Below are 17,713 nucleotides of genomic sequence, written 5' to 3'. Positions count from 1 at the left end.
TATTTTATAGAAATTCATTGAAATGTCTTATATATGTGAGGTCACCCTAGCCAGGTTTCCAGTGCCAATGTAGACTGTCTTTATTTATTTATTGTGGGGAAGATCAGCCCTGTGCTAACATCTGCCAATTTTCCTCCTTTTTTTTTTTTTGCTGAGGAAGAGTGGCCCTGGGCTAACATCCGTGCCTATCTTCCTCCACTTTATATGGGACGCCGCCACAGCATGGCTTGCCAAGCAGTGTGTCGGTGCGCACCTGGGATCCAAACTGGTGAACCCTGGGCCGCCGCAGCCAATCACATGCACCCAACCGCTTGTGCCACTGGGCCGGCCCCATAGACTGTCTTTTATTTAGATGTTCCTTTGATGATTTCAGTTGCTCCAGTCAGAAATTCCAACCTTGCCACCTTTCTTTTCCTCCTGAGTCTTATCTATTTTTGCTCTTTTTCACCCTAGCTTTCTGCACTTCAGTCACAGTGATTCCCCCTACCCCCACCCCTTCCTCCAGTGCACCAGATTCTGTCTTGACCTAACAAGCATTATCCTTTGTTATTTCTTATCAGGGAGGCTTCGCTCTTTCCTTCTTTCTTGCCTAGTTAACCTCTGCTTGTCTTTTAGAGCTGAGTTCAAGCATCAATTCCTCAAGGATTGTGTCTGGGTCCCCGAGGTACACTTGTCATATTCTGACAGCACTCAGTTGCTTTTCTTCACAGCTGTTAACATAATTGTACTTGATAAATGTATTGCATAATCCCCCACTAGACAGCTCCTTTATTAGAAGGTAATCTTCATGGGGACAAGGATCATACATGTCATGTTGTATTCAGTTTGTAGCATATTCCCAGCATTTAGCACAGTGCATGCCATACGATTGCACAGTTGAGTGAGGGAATAAATGTGCGAGGGCAAATGAGAAATACCATCTTGTATCAGAAGTTTTTATGTACTTTTAAAATGAATACATTCTCTCCTTCAACATCTGTTTCAATGTCATCTCTTAATTTTTTTTTTCCCTTTTTCTCCCCAAAGCCCCAGTAGATAGTTGTATGTCATAGTTGCACATCCTTCTAGTTGCTGTATGTGGGACGCTGCCTCAGCATGGCCGGAGAAGCGGTGCGTCAGTGCGCGCCCGGGATCTGAACCTGGGCCACTACTAGTGGAGCGCGCCCACTTAACTGCTAAGCCACGGGGCTGGCCCCTCATCTCTTAATTTTAAATGACTTGATCCTGAAAATTAAGCCGTTGGCATTAGAAACTCCTTTCAGATCAAAAAACATGCCTTTTGTCCCTCTCTGCCTCTAAACTAGGTTTTTAAACCTGTCATTGACTTCTAATCTGTCTGGATAGTCTTATCTCACTGATACTTCTGCTGTCATTTGGAAGGAGTTGTCAACTGCTGTAAAGTGCTAATCTTATCTTTTCTTTCCTTCTTCCTCTCTCTCTTTTTCTTTCTTTCTTTTAAAAAAAAAAAAATATATATATTTTTTTCAGGAAGGTTGGCCCTGACCTAACATCTGTTGCCAATCTTCCTCCTTTTTTTTTCCTTTTTTCTCCTCAGAGCCCCCAGTAGATGGTTGTATGTCATAGTTGCACATCCTTCTAGTTGCTGTATGTGGGAGGCTGCCCTAGTATGGCTTGATGAGTGGTGCATAGGTCCGCGCCCAGGATCCAAACTGGCTAACCCTGGGCCCCCAAAGCAGAATGCTCAAACTCAACCGGGCCGGCCCCTTCTTTCTTTCTTGTCTGTGTGTGTATGTGTGTATATTAGTGATTAATAGAATCTCTGTTCCTGGGAGTTGCTTTCTTAGGTCAAGTAAGTTTAATACATGCTGCGTATAATCCTCTCCTCTTGGAAATTCTCTTGATAATTGTCATTTTAATAATGTGCTTCCCAGCATTTCCCAAACTTTCTGACCCCAGCATTCCTTTCCTCTATTTTGGCTCAAAACCGATGCAATCCAAGGGCTGTTCTTTACTATTTTTGTGCATTTCATCCCAACTGCTTTTCTTTACCAAGAGTTCTCTATCACTCTGCCAAAGTAAGGAGGGAGGGAGGGCACTAGCACTTGTTAAATGCCTAATTTACATCTATTATTCCTTTTAACCTTCACTATAACCCCGAAAGGTAGGCTTATTTTCCACATTTTAGCATGTGAGGAAGTGGAGCCTGGAGAAGGGAATTGTTTTTCTGCTCAAGGTCACATGGTGATTTTATCTCTCTCTCTTCCTCTACAAAGCCTTGTGCTCTTTCTCATCCCGCCCTGGGGTAAGAAAAGAAAAACTTTGCTTATTTTAGGGGCTGCATCTCTAGCCATCAGTTTAGTTTGAGGAGTGTTAAGTGGCAGCTTGGGGACTCTCAAGAGAGCCAAAGGCTCAGGAGCAGCAGGGTCCCCAGGCTCTAGGTGGGCAGCAGCAGATTCTCAGTATTTGGGGAGATTGAGTAGAAAGGTGGAAACGTTCCTTGACTGCCCCTGCCCAAACTGCCTGGGTAAGCCCTTATGCTTTCTTCCTTCCCTCATTCCAGGCTAACTCATTCTCCCCAGTTCCAGTCTTTCTATTGGTATGTGACTTCTCTGTTGGCAGTCTAGGTTGGCTTTTATCAATAATGTAGCTAATACTTACTGGGTGCCTGCTTTGGACGTAGCAGGTGCTGTACCAGCCCTCTAACACAGCTGACTTGCTTCAGGTCACATAGTGTTGAATCTGGGATCTTAACCCACCTCTGCCTGGGTTTTCTACCCTAAGCAATTAAAATCTGTGAAATCTTGGGCTGGCCCCGTGGCTTAGCGGTTGGGTGCGCGCGCTCCGCTGCTGGCGGCCCGGGTTTGGATCTCCGGCGCGCACCGACGCACCGCTTCTCTGGCCATGCTGGGGCCGCGTCCCACATGCAGCAACTGGAAGGATGTGCAGCTGTGACATACAACTATCTACTGGGGCTTTGGGGGAAAAAATAAATAAATAAAATTATTAAAATCTATGAAATCATGGGTTTAATGTGCTAGTTATATATTTTTTATCATATATATTTAAATTAAACATATAGCTATGAAACATTGAAACACCTTTATTTACCACCAAAAATCACCTTGAATACCAAACCTTGGGAAACATTCCTCTAATCTACCTTCTTGACTTTATCTGTTCATCCATCCATTCATGTGTAGTTCAGTGTGTATCTGTAAAAGATGAGGACTTAAAAACAAAGCAAAAGACTGTAAAATACACAGCACACAATTCCATTATTGCACCTAAAAAATTAACAGTAATTTCCTTAATATCAAATACTCAGGGTTTATATTTGCCTAATTGTCTCATAAATAACTTTTAAATTAATAAACTTTTTTTAAAGAACAGTTTTAGATTTACGGAAAAATTGAGCAGATAGTCCAGAATTCTCATATATTATCCTTCTCCCTGCACAGTTTCCATTATTAACATCTCAGGTTAGTGTGGTACATTTGTCAAGGTTAATGAACCTATTGATCCGTTATTATTAATTACAATCCATAGTTTATTCAGATATCCTTAGTTTTTACCTCATGTCCTTTTTTTTTGCTCCAGGATCCCACCCAGGAGACCCCCTTACATTCAGTTGTCATGTGTCCTTAGGCTCCCCTTGGCTGTGTTAGCTTCTCAGACTTGATTTTTGAAGACCTTGCCAGTTTTGAGGAGTACTGGTCAGGTGTATCGTATTGTTCTCTGTCGGAATTTGTCTTGTTGTTCTCATAAAATTCATTTTATAGTTGGTTTTTTTCAATTCAGGAACCAAACTTGGTTCACACATTGCGTATAGTTAATAGTTTCTTAAATCTTTTTTATCTATAAAAATTGACTTTCCCATCTTTTTTTCTTGCCATGTATTGAAGAAACTGGATTGGTCATTTGTTCTGTATAACTTCCCAAATTCTGCATTTTGCTGATTGTATTCTCATTAGGTCTACATATTCTATTCTCCTTTGTATTTCTCATAAATTGGTAGTTAAATCCAGAGGTTTGTTGGATTCAGGTTCAGTGTGTTTCTGTCCCAATTAAAAAACAAAATAAAACAAAAAACACAACCCGTGCTCTTCCCACTGTGTCATGGTGCTTTCTTATTTTTGTGATATTCTCTATCCTCTCCAAGTAAGTGATTCTTGAAGAAACATAGGACTTCTATGCATGTGCATTTTTCTGAGTTAAAAACTGCACAATTGATTGTTGGCGGATAGTGAAGTAATAACCTGGCTGCAGGAATGCCCACATGTGGTTGTCCATTTTGCCAAGGACAATGATAACACGTTTTATGGCATTGACAATCAGTATTAGAGTATTATTCCTATAGTTATTTTATTTTCAACTTTTTCCTTTTTCTCAGTTCAGAAATGTAATGACTTTTGCTACTGTTAGTATATACTTTATAAACCTTACTTTATTCCAAAAAAAGGATTGAGTGATTACAGTGACGCATGCAATGTAGGAAGATAAAAACAAAATAAGCAGGCAAATGAAGATGAAAGAAAAATAAATGTGAGAAAACATGATGAAGGTAGGGATGAAGTTATACAAATGCATAGAACAAGGGTAGTGCTCATAGGAGGGGCACAGGTTAGGCTCTGTTTGTAGTAATGTTCTGTGCCTGCGGCAGTTTGCCAAACTTTTGAATCTTAGATGATAAATATATTCCTTTCTCTAAGATCATTTATTTATTTATTTGGTGTTTGTACTTGGTAATACCAATGTTGTTGCTTATTTGGAGTGAAGTGCCTGTAGAGATGTGGGTCAGGTTTCTCAGTATTGGGTTTCAGAGCTCTTTGGAAAATCAGAACTCTCATTTTTTCTGTGGGGCTTTCTTTCTGCAGTCTTTTTGGAGTTTTGATTGGTTTATCCTGTTTTATATACTGCTTCTTTCTTTAGTATCTGTGGTATAGCATGAATGAGATATTCTTGGAACTTTTAGCTTTGAATACGTTTGTTTATCAGTGAATAAAATGACTTCGTAGAAAAGTAAATATAAATCTAAGAGTATTTCATCGCAGAGTATTGTATCTTGATGATGTTGGCCATGGCAGGTACCTTTTGTGGGTTTTGCCCATTTTATTTAAACTGAATATTCAGGATGTGTTATGCTTTTTCCATTTGAAAGTGCAGAAACCCAACTCCAACTGGCTTAAGCCAAAAAAGGGAATTTATAATTTGAAAACCCAGAGGCAGAGGTAGACTTAGGTTCTTCCACAGACTCAGTGTCGTGCCTCCTGTGCTAGCTCCAGGCTCTCCCTTGTGGTGGCGTGATGGCAGCAGCGGCCCCAGCTTGCATCCTCTCTCCTTCAGGCGCAGTGGGGAAAGAGATTTCCTTTCCCGTGGTTCCCGTAGAAGTCCTGGGATTCAATTTAGAGGATGTGCCCAACCATGAATCAATCACTGTGATTAGGCGATGTGGCCATTAAACAAGTATCTACCTGATGGTAAAATTATAACATTCTTCTTTAGCCTCCTAATCAAGTTGTTGCTCTACATGTGAACTTTCTAGACTTTACATTGTTAATTTGTTTGATAATTTAACATTTACTGAGTTTCTACTGTGTACAGGCACTATAAGGACCTGAAAACATTACGTTGTAAATTGGTAAATTCTCTTACAGATTGCTTGTAAATTGCTTTATTTCTTATAAATTATTTTGGAAATAAAACACCCAGTTAAGATAAGTTAGTACGAGTCTTTTTTTTTTTTTTTGGTGAGGAAGATCAGCCCTGAGCTAACATCCATGCCAATCCTCCTCTTTTTGCTGAGGAAGACTGGCCCTAAGCTAACATCCGTGCCCATCTTCCTCCACTTTATGTGGGACGCCACCAGAGCATGGCCTGACAAGCGGTGCGTCAGCGTGCACCCAGGATCCGAACCCAGGCCGCCAGCAGCAGAGCGTGTGCACTTAACTGCTATGCCACGTGGCCGGCCCCAGTACGATTCTTATAGGAAAATTTATTTAAGTATTTTTCTGTGGTTTGTAGACCAATTTTTGGTATTTTAATTTGATCATTTTCGAAGTAAGAATAATGTCACCCTTTCAACCTTTCTCACTCACATCCCAAGCTTGGTAGCTATTTCTGTTGTTTTTTTATAGACTTTTAACTCATCAGTTAAAAGAAATGTGGTTTATGGATTGTTCTTTTTCTTAAATGCAGCAGGAATGTCCTCATGAGGTTTGTTTTCCGATCCTCCTCTCAATTCTGCATTCTATCCGAGTTAATGAAAAATTTATGATGATGGTAACATCTGTGTTCTGTGCTTTGTAGAACATGTTGAGTTACTGCTTATAGCTGAGTCATTCATCAAGTTATTAAAACAATGGAGTTGAACAGGATTTTTGACAAAGAAGTCCAGTATCTCTTAAATTTATTTTGGGCCTTTACATCATGACTTCCTTACTTCCTTTGTATGAGAAGTTCCGGAGTGTTGTAGTCTACCTGTATTCATATGTACTCCTGTGAAAAGAGTCTGTAACGTATAGGTTAACTTTATTGTAGCACGTGTTTAGCTGTAGTTATCTGCTGCTGAGACGAGGTGCTTTCAAAGGAGTACAAACCAGAAGTACCATGTGAGAGATTTAGAGGACCTGGGCTCAAGAAACGTCTTAAGAAGATGGACAAAATGCTCTATAAGGTCCCTTTCGGCTCCAGAATTTAATGAAATCTCTGACTTCAAGCAGTGAGAACTCCTCTTACCACCCAGTTGCTTGCATGAAACAGACAATGTGAAGGGAATGAAAGGCATCCTTGCTGTGCAGCAAACAGCAGGAAACCCTTACTAAGGCAGTCCTAGCCCTTGGCTGAAAGACGGGTTCATTTGTTCTTGGAGCCCAGTGGGTTGTGAGACACACAACCTCATTCTTACTTGAAAGCACGGTCAGCTTGGGATACGAGAGCAATGGGACTATATGAGAAAGTAGAGCAAGTGTCAAGTTTACTGTACATTTAATTAAGGGATGATAAAATGTGTCTCTTTATATTTGTTAGCTTTGACAACTCACTTTTCATGCTTTTCCCAGCTAAAGAAGCAAAATTTTGGTTATCACTGTTTTCTAAATCACTCTCTCTCGCTGTGTGTGTATGTGTGTCTGTGTGTGTATAAAATTTTAAACACCGAGACTCTACCAACTTGGAATATGTATTTCTTTGGGATAGGGGCTGGTTAGGTCTCTGAAAATAAATATGTATTTGAGAAATGAGCAATGATTTAGAAAACAGTAGAGGGCTTGTTTAAATGGTCTGAGGTTTGAATTCAGAAGGTTTCTTAGCAGGACCAGCTTTCATTCTACAGGTGCTTCTTCAGAGCTTGTAATGAGACAGGAAGGGTATGAGATGGTGGAAGCTTTGAAAGTCTTTGGAAGTGATTTTTAACATACCATTAATTAGTTGAGTTTAAGTTTTAATACTCTTGAAAGCAGTGAAACTGCATTTCTTTAAAATATTTGATACGTCTTTAGGAATTTAGCTACCTTTCTTCCTCAGTGAACTGGGAAATAATATAGCTTTATTTCCCAAAATAATTTTTGATATAGAATCTTTGGTTTTGAGAATTCTTGTGTTGTTTGTTGAAGCATTTAGTATACTGGCATGTTCCGTAAACTTTTTGGAATGAATAAGCATTTGAGAAAGTTAAAATAGGATTATAATAGGGTCTGACTATAATTGAGTCAAACCTGTTGACAGTAGATATAATAATATTCCTCAAGTCATCTTCCTGAAAGTGATATCTCTTCCTAGAAAAAATGAAAATGTTCACTGTTTCAGGAGAAAAAAAAATTTCACTTTCTATGTGTTCTAATGTTCCTTTAAAAACATGGTAGGTAAACTTTGCACTCTTAACGTGAAATTAGGGTAAGGATTTTGGCTCAGTAGATGATAGGGCAGTCAGATCTTGTGCAGACACTCCAGAAATTCTCTCACCTTTTTTGGCTTGTGCGAGTTTGTAGGACTAGGAAGGGATGCAGCCAGCACCTGTGCCTGGAATGGTGTGGAAGGGGAAGTTGGACTATCGCTGAGTGGGGCCAGGTGCCCTGGTACAGATGATGAGGGCCGATGTCTCTTAGTTCTCAGATGATGTCCAAAAGACAAGGTGAGTTTCTAGTTCTCTCACCTGGAGGTCCTCTCAGGTGTTATGTAATATGGAATATGGATTGTCAGATATTTAGAAGTGGTAGCCTCATAAAACAGAACACCATTACTTACAAGTTTTCTAGGTACTCTCAGTTAGCTATCTAGAAGCCACAGGCATTGAAATGAATTTAAGGTTGTGTCTTTGTCACCTCAGAGTGCAACCAAACTCGGAACAACAGTGAAACTAAGTTAACTCCACCTGTTTTCCACCTTCATTGAAGGAGAATGGCCTAGAATCAAGGGGCAAGTTGCTATGACGAGATCCCCAAGTAAAAGTGTGGAAATGCCAGTTATCCTTTTTGAGGTGACCTGGAGGGGAGGATTGAGAAGCTTGAGTACTATATTGCCAGTTGTATACTGGCCGCATCTGAAAAAATATAGTAGACAAAAAGAATAAAATAAAAATCACCTGTATTTAACTCTGGATTTTTAAATGTATTTTATATTTTATTAAGTAAAAATGGGATCATAATGTAAGTCCTGATTTATAGCCTTTATTCTCTTAATGTTTCTGGAACTTCTTCAGTGTATTGTAACTTTATTTCCATGTATTGTAAACTTCCTTCTTTGTCAATAAATTTACTCCTACACCATAATTTTTATTTGGTGGACACATAATATTCTGTCTTCCGGATGATCTGTAATTTATTTAACTAGTCCCTATTGTTGGGCATTTTGTCCTTTGCTGTTATGACAATGATGTGATGAATATCTTCTTAGCTATATTTTTGGACATATCTTTATTTTTTCCTTGGTATAATTTCCTACACATGAAATTGCTGAGTCAAATGACGTTTTTCAAGTCTTGAATATGTATTGAGAAGTTGCACATGAGAGGTTGTACTAATTTCACTCCCATCAGCAATATAGATGAATGACAAGTAGGTAAAATTTGAAAATAAATCAGAGGAAATTTCTGCTTTGGGGAGTTTTATGTCAGGCAACGGAAGTGACAGGCAGTATAATTCAGGGAATAGGGTAGGGATTTTGGAGTCATATAGAATTGCAATTCTGCCACTTTTGAACTCTGGCAAATTACTTGATGTCTCTGGTCCTCAGTTTCTTCCTCTGTAAAACTAAGGTACCCGTCTGGTTAGAGGTAGTTTGAGAATTAATGAGATCACCATAGATGTGCAGTGTTTGGCACATAGCAGGTACTCAGAAAATATCAATTTGCATCTTCCTCCCAATTTATCCTTTTTTGTAAATTTTCATTTACATTTTTATTGAAAAAGAGGTTAAACTTAGAGTTTAGTGGGCTTCCCCCAGTCCTGAATAACAGTCCTAATTGGACCACAGATGCTAACTGACGAAGGCTCAGATGCACTTAATTTAACTGTTGTTTAATTCTCTCCAATCTCAGGATTTGTGGATCTTGGATGAACCCTATTGGGATTGGGTTCAGACCGATTTGACCTGGAGCTTGCTAGGGGAATCTGTTCCTTTTTGGCAACTGAACCTCACGCTGGTCCTAGTACAACTGAGGACCCATGTGGCTGTGCCGGAAATAGATTATTTTGTTACATCCTGTTCTCTGTTGTGCTCTTAGAATAGAGATTCCACTTCCCCCCTCATACATCTAATGCTTTACCTCTGCAGCTTCTGTAAGAGCTCTGAAAAACCTGGTGACATTTTTGAATCATAGGTAGTAGTTGTGAAGTGGACAAGGATTTTTTTTCCTTTGGAATTAATTACTCAGGAATAAGCTATTATCATTTTGATGTACACTGCTGTTTCTGAGGGTCACTAGGTAAAATATTTTTCTAGTACCCAGCATTTTAACACATTTTAAACTACAGGTGTTTAAGATGGACTCAAAATTAATTCTTGGGAAAAAAAAGAATTTGTTTTTATTTTAAGTTGTCAAGTTACTCTTTATAACAACATATAATTAGTCATATAATTAAACAAAATAAAGCATCTCTTAAAATTACGTAGATAGTATTAAAATATTACCATAAGTACTAGATGTTTATTGGAGAAAAATTGGAAAATAAGATGAATAAAAATTCAAAAAGAAAAATTACCCTTTATCCCTCTACCATATATAACTGCAAAGATCCGTTTTAGTTTTGTTAGCTTTTGGGTTCTAGTATCTTTTCTTTTCTTTTTTTGAGGAAGATTGGCCCTGTGCTAACATCTGTTGCCAATCTTCCTCTTTTTCTTTTTTTTTTGTTTTCTCTCCAAAGCCCCGGTACATAGTTGTGTAACATAGTTGTAGCGTTGTAGCTCTTCTATGTGGGACGCCGCCTCAGCATGGCTTGATGAGTGGCGAGTAGGTCTGCGCCCAGGGCCCGAACCTTTGAACCTCGGGCTGCCGAACCCCTGGCCGCCAAAGCAGAGCACGTGAACTCAACCACTACGCCACTGGGCCGGCACCTTGGGTATCTTTTCTTAAGTAATCCTTCAAGATGAGATAATTGTCTGGACACTTAAAAGATTTTTTTTATAGTGGGGTTTAGGGAAAGTTTGGGCTCTGGCTTTGAGTCCTGATTCCACAACTATTTGGCTTTTTTTTTTTTTTCAATTGAGGTTTATAATATTATATAAGTTTCAGGCATACAACATTATAATTCACCATCTGTATACACTACAGCATGCTCACCACCAGAAGTCTAGTTTCCATCCATCGCCATACAGTTGGCCCCCTTTACCCATTTCACCTACCCCCTAACCCCCTTCCCCTCTGGTACCATCAATCTGTTTGTATCTGTGAGTTTGTTTTTGTTTTGTTTGTTTGTTTTTTATTCCACATAAAAGTGAAATCGTATGGTATTTGTCTTTCACAGTGTGACTTAGCGTAATACCCTCAAGGTCCATCAAATGGCAAGATTTCATTTTTTTTTTTTTTTTTTTACGGCTGAGTAGTATTCCATTGTATGTGTGTACATATATACACACACACACACACAAACCCACCACATCTTCTTTATCCATTCATCCATTGATGGAGACTTAGGTTGTTTCCATATTGTGGCTATTGTATATAATGCCACAGTGAACCATAGGGGTGCATGTATCTTTTCGAATAAGTGTTTTTGTGTTCTTAGGATAAATACCCAGAAGTTGAATAGCTGGATCATAAGGTAATTCTATTCTTAATTTTTTGAGAAACCTCCATACTGTTTTTTATAGTGGCTGCACCAATTTACATACCACCAACAGTGCACAAGGGTTCCCTTTTCTCCACATCCTTGCCAACACTTGTTACTTGTTGTCTTTTTGACAATAGTGTTTTGCTATGTTTGAATCTCTTAAAACTTGGTAGATGGTAAATTTCAGTTTTCTTCATTCTTATCCTTTTTTCTCTTCCTCTTTCCACTGCCTCCTTCTCCCCATACCCCTTTCTTCCCTTAACATATATCCCAGTCTGAAAATACCCTGTGGTATATTATCTATAGTTCTGCAATACAGTTGCTAAGAATTAAAGCGTTAACTTTCTTGGTTATATGTCACAATGGTTGCTGTCAAATTCTGTTATAATAAAATACCATTATAAGGAAAAGAAAGTCTCTTACACGTTAAGGCAGTGGACCAGTATTCAGTTCTTTAATAGCTTTGGAAAAAGCCTTTAAATTATGAGTTAACTTTTATTCTACAACCTAATTACTGTATTATGATTCTTGGTTTTAAAAACAATACAGTTATTTTTGTAAGAGTTAGCTGTTTCTTAGAGGTTGCCATCAAACATTTTACCAGCAGAAGCCTAGGTTCTGAATCCTAAAAGACGCTTTTTTTTTTTTTTTATAAAAGATGCTTTTAAAAGTTGTGTGGCCCTGTTTTCATTACTGCTGCTGCTTCTTGAAAAGCAAGATTCTGAGAATTCAGACACAATAGGATAGTCCCTAATTTGGATGAAGGTTGGCATATGCTTTATTTGCTATGAGGTGAGGACAGCCTCCCGCAGAAACTTAATGGGTGCTCTGTGGCTTGCACACCACGTTAGAGACCCACAGTATGTAGTCTCCTTGAGCCCACCTACTGTACGATTCTTTGAAACCAAATCTCCACTTCCTATGGAGATTCCCAGTAGAGAGGTGTTATTGCCAAATGGTTACCATAAAATGGATCTTTTATTTCACTCGCTCTGTATTTGATAGCCCCCATTTCATTCTCATGGGGTTCTTTGTTTTATATCCCATCAATAGGGCATGGTGGAAGTTTTATTAGAAAGAAAGAACCTAGACTCTAGAGTATGACAATTGACTTCAGACGTGTACTTTCAAAGGTAAGTGCTGGCTCTTGTGGCTACTCTTTGTAGCCCAGCTGAAAGAAATTTGCATTGGTTGTAAAACAAAAATGAGAGACTGTCTTGTAAGTTCTATAAGAGACTTATCTTTCTCACTTCTCTGCAAATTATGCTTCACTGCAGCTGCTCAGGGTTATTCCTCTGCTTAAATAGTTTAATAGTTGTCTCATTGGCTCTAGCAGTGGTTTGAATATTAAAGTTTTTGATGTCTCACTTGAAAGAATTAAAAGATTCAAAACACCCTTATTTCACAGTATCTATAAAAACATACATGCTTTATGTGCTGTTTACTTCCTCTGTCTGTCATTGGGTTACTGTTGAGCAAACTTCTTTTCCTTCTATTCTTGTGTTGGCAAATGTTCCCCATATGTTCTGGAAAACACAGAATCTTTCTTTGATATTGGCTGGAATTGGCTTGGCGTTGGCTTGATATTATGCGTTATCCCCTACCTCTTAGTCTACGAACCTCAGCTCCACCAGTGTGTTGCATGACACTTCTACTCCTCTGACAGATATTGTTGAAATAGCATGTATGCTGAGTTGCAGGGATAAAATCTTGTACACATAGATAAAAAATTGGACTGCGCACCTGGGAAGGATTGGCTGGTGTTTTTTTTTTTTTTTTTTTAATCAGTGAGCTATAGCACACAGTATAAGAGCCGTTGTCCTTCAGGATGAAGTCCCAAGTTTGATAGAATGATATAGGAGAGACCTCTGTGATTTGGCCGTCCCTATCTCTAAGCTTTCCTCATCTCACACTTAAATACTTTAGTAGTGTTAAATTAGTTGCAGATCCTTGCATAAGATGTGCCATTTCTTAGCTCTGTGGCTTTCCTTATGCTATTTATTCTGCCTGGAATGTCTTGCTCTTTTTTCCCTGGCTGCCTCCTACTCATGGCTTAGTTTAGGCATCCTCCTCCTTTGGGTGGTTAAGTCTATTTGTGTGTGTGTGTGTGTGTGTGTGTGTGTGTATGTGTGTGTATTTACACTGCACATTCTCAGGATTCTCGCCTATGAGTCCCACAGGAGAGAGAGAATATCTTAATTGCTTTTCTGTCTGTGGGTAGACGTAAGTTCAGATATATTTTGTTGAATGGAATAGTATTTAAGCCACTCAACTTGGTTATCTCAAGCATGATGATAGGAGTTAGAAAAGGCTGATAATAATTCTGTGGGAAGTGGTTTAATGAAAAAAAACTGGGGGGATTTATAGAACACCTATAATAAGGCAGATTTCTAAATGCGGCATTAGAGAGATGATTAACATAAAATACCTCTTTGGGTAGCTTTTAAAAGAATTGCTTCTTTGAGAAGGAATCAGGGCAGGATATTCAAAACAATCTCATCTAGAAACAGACCAGAGTTAGCTTTTGTGAGTTCTTCTTCAAGCCAGCCACAGAAGATACGGTGCCTGCAACCACTTTTTCTTTTTGGTTTGCAGTTCCTATGGCAATAGGAAGAGAGCCTAGGACGTTTCTCTCCTACCTCTTAATAATTTTTGCTTTTGAAAAATGGCAAAAGCTATTATTCTTCTTGTCTTTACTGACTCATAGTGTTTCTTTGCATGGTGGCCCTGTCTTTGTTTTTTGATTAATCAGTGGCTATGACAAAATTTATAAACAATATCAGTTTCCTTAACAAATGTTATTTTCTTTGGCTACAGAACCTACAAATATAATCAATCTAATTGAGTATGTGCTGTTAGTGTTAGAACTCTGTGTAAATCGTTTCCTGTTCTCTATGAACAATCCTAAATTAGAATACTGGTCATTGCAAGTAGCTAAATGTGAAATTATAACAGACATTTCTTGGGAGTTTTCTGTTCCTGAAAGGCCTCTCGTAAGTATGCCCAATGTGATCCCCCTGGGTTTCTCTTGAGCGCGAGGCTGAAGTCTCCAGAGGAAAGAGGCTTAGTTTGTATTGTTGTTAGCTTAATAAGTAGGTCGATAAGTATTTGTTAAAATTGGTAAATACCCACGGTATCAGGGCACCTTCTTCAGACATATTTTAACAATGAGATAACGTTCCAGAAGTTTAAAGATAGACCATTGTTAGCATAAAACAAAAAAAAGAAAAAGAGAAACAATAGTCTATACTGTGAATATAGCTAATAAAAAGAAATCTTTACATTATTCGGTTAAAGAGTGATGGATAATAGTTATTCCACAATGATCAACATGGGTTTCCAACCGGGTCCCTAGATTTAAAATTAGAAGCTTCAGGAATCAATTACTACTGTGGTCATAGTGGCATTTTATGCTCCTAGGTTGATAAATGTGGAACTTTTATTTTTATCCATTATTTTCAAATTAGATCAATGTTCTCTTGGTCCATTAGACCTAAGAAGAACGTTGTTTAGACCAGCAGGTACAGACTTCCTTATTAAAAGATGGGTGTGTTTCCTGGAGGGGCATTTTATGTTGAGTAAAGACTAATTTTTTTTTTTTAATAATTTTATTTATTTATTTTTCCCCCAAAGCCCCAGTAGATAGTTGTATGTCATAGCTGCACATCCTTCTAGTTGCTGTATGTGGGACGCGGCCTCAGCATGGTCGGAGAAGCGGTGCGTCCGTGCGTGCCTGGGATCCGAACCCGGGCCGCCAGCAGCGGAGCGCACGCACTTAACCACTAAGCCATGGGGCCGCCCCAGTAAAGACTAATTAAGTTACAGCAATATGGTTGGTCACGTAGCTTCAAGGAGTGAAAGTTGGGCAGTTCTAATACTTTATACAAATACTGGCATCATTCTCTGTACCCCACAGTATCTTCATGTGTATTATAAAAGATAAATTCTTGGAAATTAGGGCTTCAAAGAGTCCTTTAAAAATCTTTTCCTGAATATACAAGTTCAATATCAAGCTTTAAGTACTTGTAATAAATGGTTAATATTTTGAAATTAAGGTCTCAGAAGATTTTCTTTATGTTAATTGTTTTCTGTATTTTAATAAGTATTGATTAGATCATAAGATGGTAGGAAACCTTGGGAAGATCATTGTTTTTCTTTTTTTGGGCTTTAGTTTCTTCACTTCTAAAATCAGGGGTGGGAGATTGGACTAAATGGTCTTCCAGTATTCACAGTCTATGATTCTTTGATTTATTGAATATAATTTTTTTTTTATAAGTTTTAGGTCTCAAGTTATTAGCAGAATCTAATCAGGATACAGTACCTTATGCATTCATGGGTCCTTTGAGGCAAATACATATTAAACCTTGCAGAAGGAATCTGACTGTTTTTACTGAATAAATGAAAATTGATTTGCAGGTGAGCTTTGGTGTTAATTTGGTATTAGTTGCTAAATGCAGGTGTAATCCTTAAACTCTATTCTCAAATCTGAGTGATTCTATGATTTAGATAACTACAAAGATTCCAAAAAAGAAATTTAAATTGAATTATGAGGATGTTGGGAGTTTATTTAAATTAAATAATCTATGTATATAACTGTATAATGTGCCTGGGCCTTTTCATTTCCCATTTACTTCTGATACATGCTGACGTCAGCATTCTTTGAATAAACATTTGCTAGATATCTCTGGGCAGAGAGAGTTTGTTGTAGTGGAAAGAAAAGAAGCTTGCTTAGAGTCAGATGGGAGTAACTTTTAGTTCTAATTCTGCCATCAGTTAGCCCTTGCACCTTGGATACAGTTGCTATTTTAACAAATCAAGGTCTGCTTTTCTGATCCTTGGTTTCCTCATCTGTAAAATGGATATTTGTGAAGGTTTACTATGTCAGTTCTTTAGCATATAACAAGAGCTTGATAAAAGGCAGCTGTTTTCATTATATTATAGAGACATTTATTTAGCATCTTTTGTGGCACTCTGAAAGTGTTCGGGTGACAAAATATACATGGCTGAAATATCAGTGATACACGTCTGTGTTGGCTGTGGTGAGCTTTGGAATAACGGCACATATTGGAAACGTGTGGCACTTTAATTGTCACCAAAAAGCTGCTCAATTTTTTTATTCCATTTGATTCCTGTGTTTTTATATTCTTTAAATGCCTTTTCTAAATAATCTCAATACTTTAGTTACATTATAGGTGAGATGTCAACTAGTAAGCGGCAGATGCTGAATAGGAACCCAGGTCTATCTGATTTCAAGCAAAGCTGTCTTTGTTTTTATTATAGTTGGGGTGACCATAGTATTTGTCTACCAAAGCAGAACACTTTTGAGAGTGAAAGTTATGCTGGGACAAGTGTCAACCTGAACTGCCCTAGGAAAATGAGGGTGTTTGACCATCAAGTTTATGAGGTCATATCTAAGACTTCTGAAGTACTTTGGTTGAACCCAAACATGCACCTTCAGGTTTTTTTGCATGATTATTGATTTTGCCATAGTAAATTAATTGACCATAGATCTGAAAAAGTATTTATTGAATACCATAAATAATCTAATGGTTATTAAATACTAACCATAATGCATATGTCCATTTTTATTTTACTTTTTTTCTTAATTCTCTTAAAACCAGCAAGCTTTTAAAAGAGAATGGGAATGGGTAAATGAAATAAGCTTTTAATTCTTACGCGTGTCAAATGAACTTTGCAAACAAAGTCCAAAATGAAAATTGTGATATTCTGAAGTTTTTTCTTTGGGAAGGCAGAGATGTGAATGACACGGAAAATCAGATATGTTTTTTAATCGGCCCTTTTATTGCCTTTATTCTCAATCTATCACTCATCTTTCTTCTTCCTTTTGCTTTATGTCTCTAGGTCTCCTGTGATTTATTTTAGGGAAGTGCAAAACTGTACCCACATGATAAAAATTTGGATGGTCAAAGTTTTTACAATAGAGGCATCATAGTCTTGTGCAATGAATGAAATTCTGGCTCTCCCTTCCTTTGCTGTGTGTCCTTGTGCAAATGACTTAACCTCTGAGCCTCAGTTTCTTTACTGTGGTGTGGGAATTAGAAAACATATTTAAAGTGCCTGGCACATAGTAGGTTCTTAAACAATGATGGCAATTACAATTACAGGACGTAGACCAGAAACTGTTACTTTTATGAAGTTATAGTCACAGTCTCACCACTAATCTTGTTTTGTACTCAACTTGCACAGTTCCCTTTAGTGGGTTTTCATTTAAACGCTCGCGCTCTCTCTCTCTCTCTCTCTCTCTCTCTCTCTCTCTCTCTCTCTCTCTCTCTCTCTCTCTCGATTCTGTATGCTATAGCCTGAGGAGTTAGTGATTGGTAGCAGAAACCTCCTTTCCGTAGGATGGAAAGCGGGCCCCCTCCCCAGGTTCCAGTAAGCTGTCTGTCCCTCACCTGCAGACTGCCGAGGGTGCACCCCTGCCCACCTAACATTCAGGTTGCCTGTGTGAAGGAGTGATTTGTTGCGGC

At 38.3% G+C, this 17,713-nt stretch overlaps 1 protein-coding gene across 11 annotated transcripts in view; it reads left to right on the top strand.

Moving 5' to 3' along the window:
- Nucleotides 1–17,713, top strand: part of FBXW11 (F-box and WD repeat domain containing 11) — a 124,195-nt gene that overhangs the window by 25,588 nt on the left and 80,894 nt on the right. For 3 of the 11 annotated variants that reach the window (XM_058545977.1, XM_058545932.1, XM_058545942.1), the window contains one exon: nucleotides 12,279–12,358. The exons of 5 other annotated variants lie outside the window; for them this stretch is intronic. In XM_058545977.1, coding sequence (XP_058401960.1) covers nucleotides 12,326–12,358 — 33 coding nt within the window. In that variant the 5' untranslated portion in view covers nucleotides 12,279–12,325. Of the gene's footprint in view, nucleotides 1–12,278; nucleotides 12,359–15,501; nucleotides 15,642–17,713 lie in introns of those variants that run through there. 3 more of the 11 variants (XM_058545951.1, XM_058545896.1, XM_058545902.1) reach the window with 2 other exon arrangements.

The sequence above is a fragment of the Diceros bicornis genome, chromosome 1, assembly GCF_020826845.1.
Source record: "Diceros bicornis minor isolate mBicDic1 chromosome 1, mDicBic1.mat.cur, whole genome shotgun sequence".
NCBI lineage: Eukaryota > Metazoa > Chordata > Mammalia > Perissodactyla > Rhinocerotidae > Diceros > Diceros bicornis.
The sequence above is the reverse complement of the archived record's forward strand: the minus strand, read 5'-3'. Positions and strand labels throughout refer to the sequence as shown.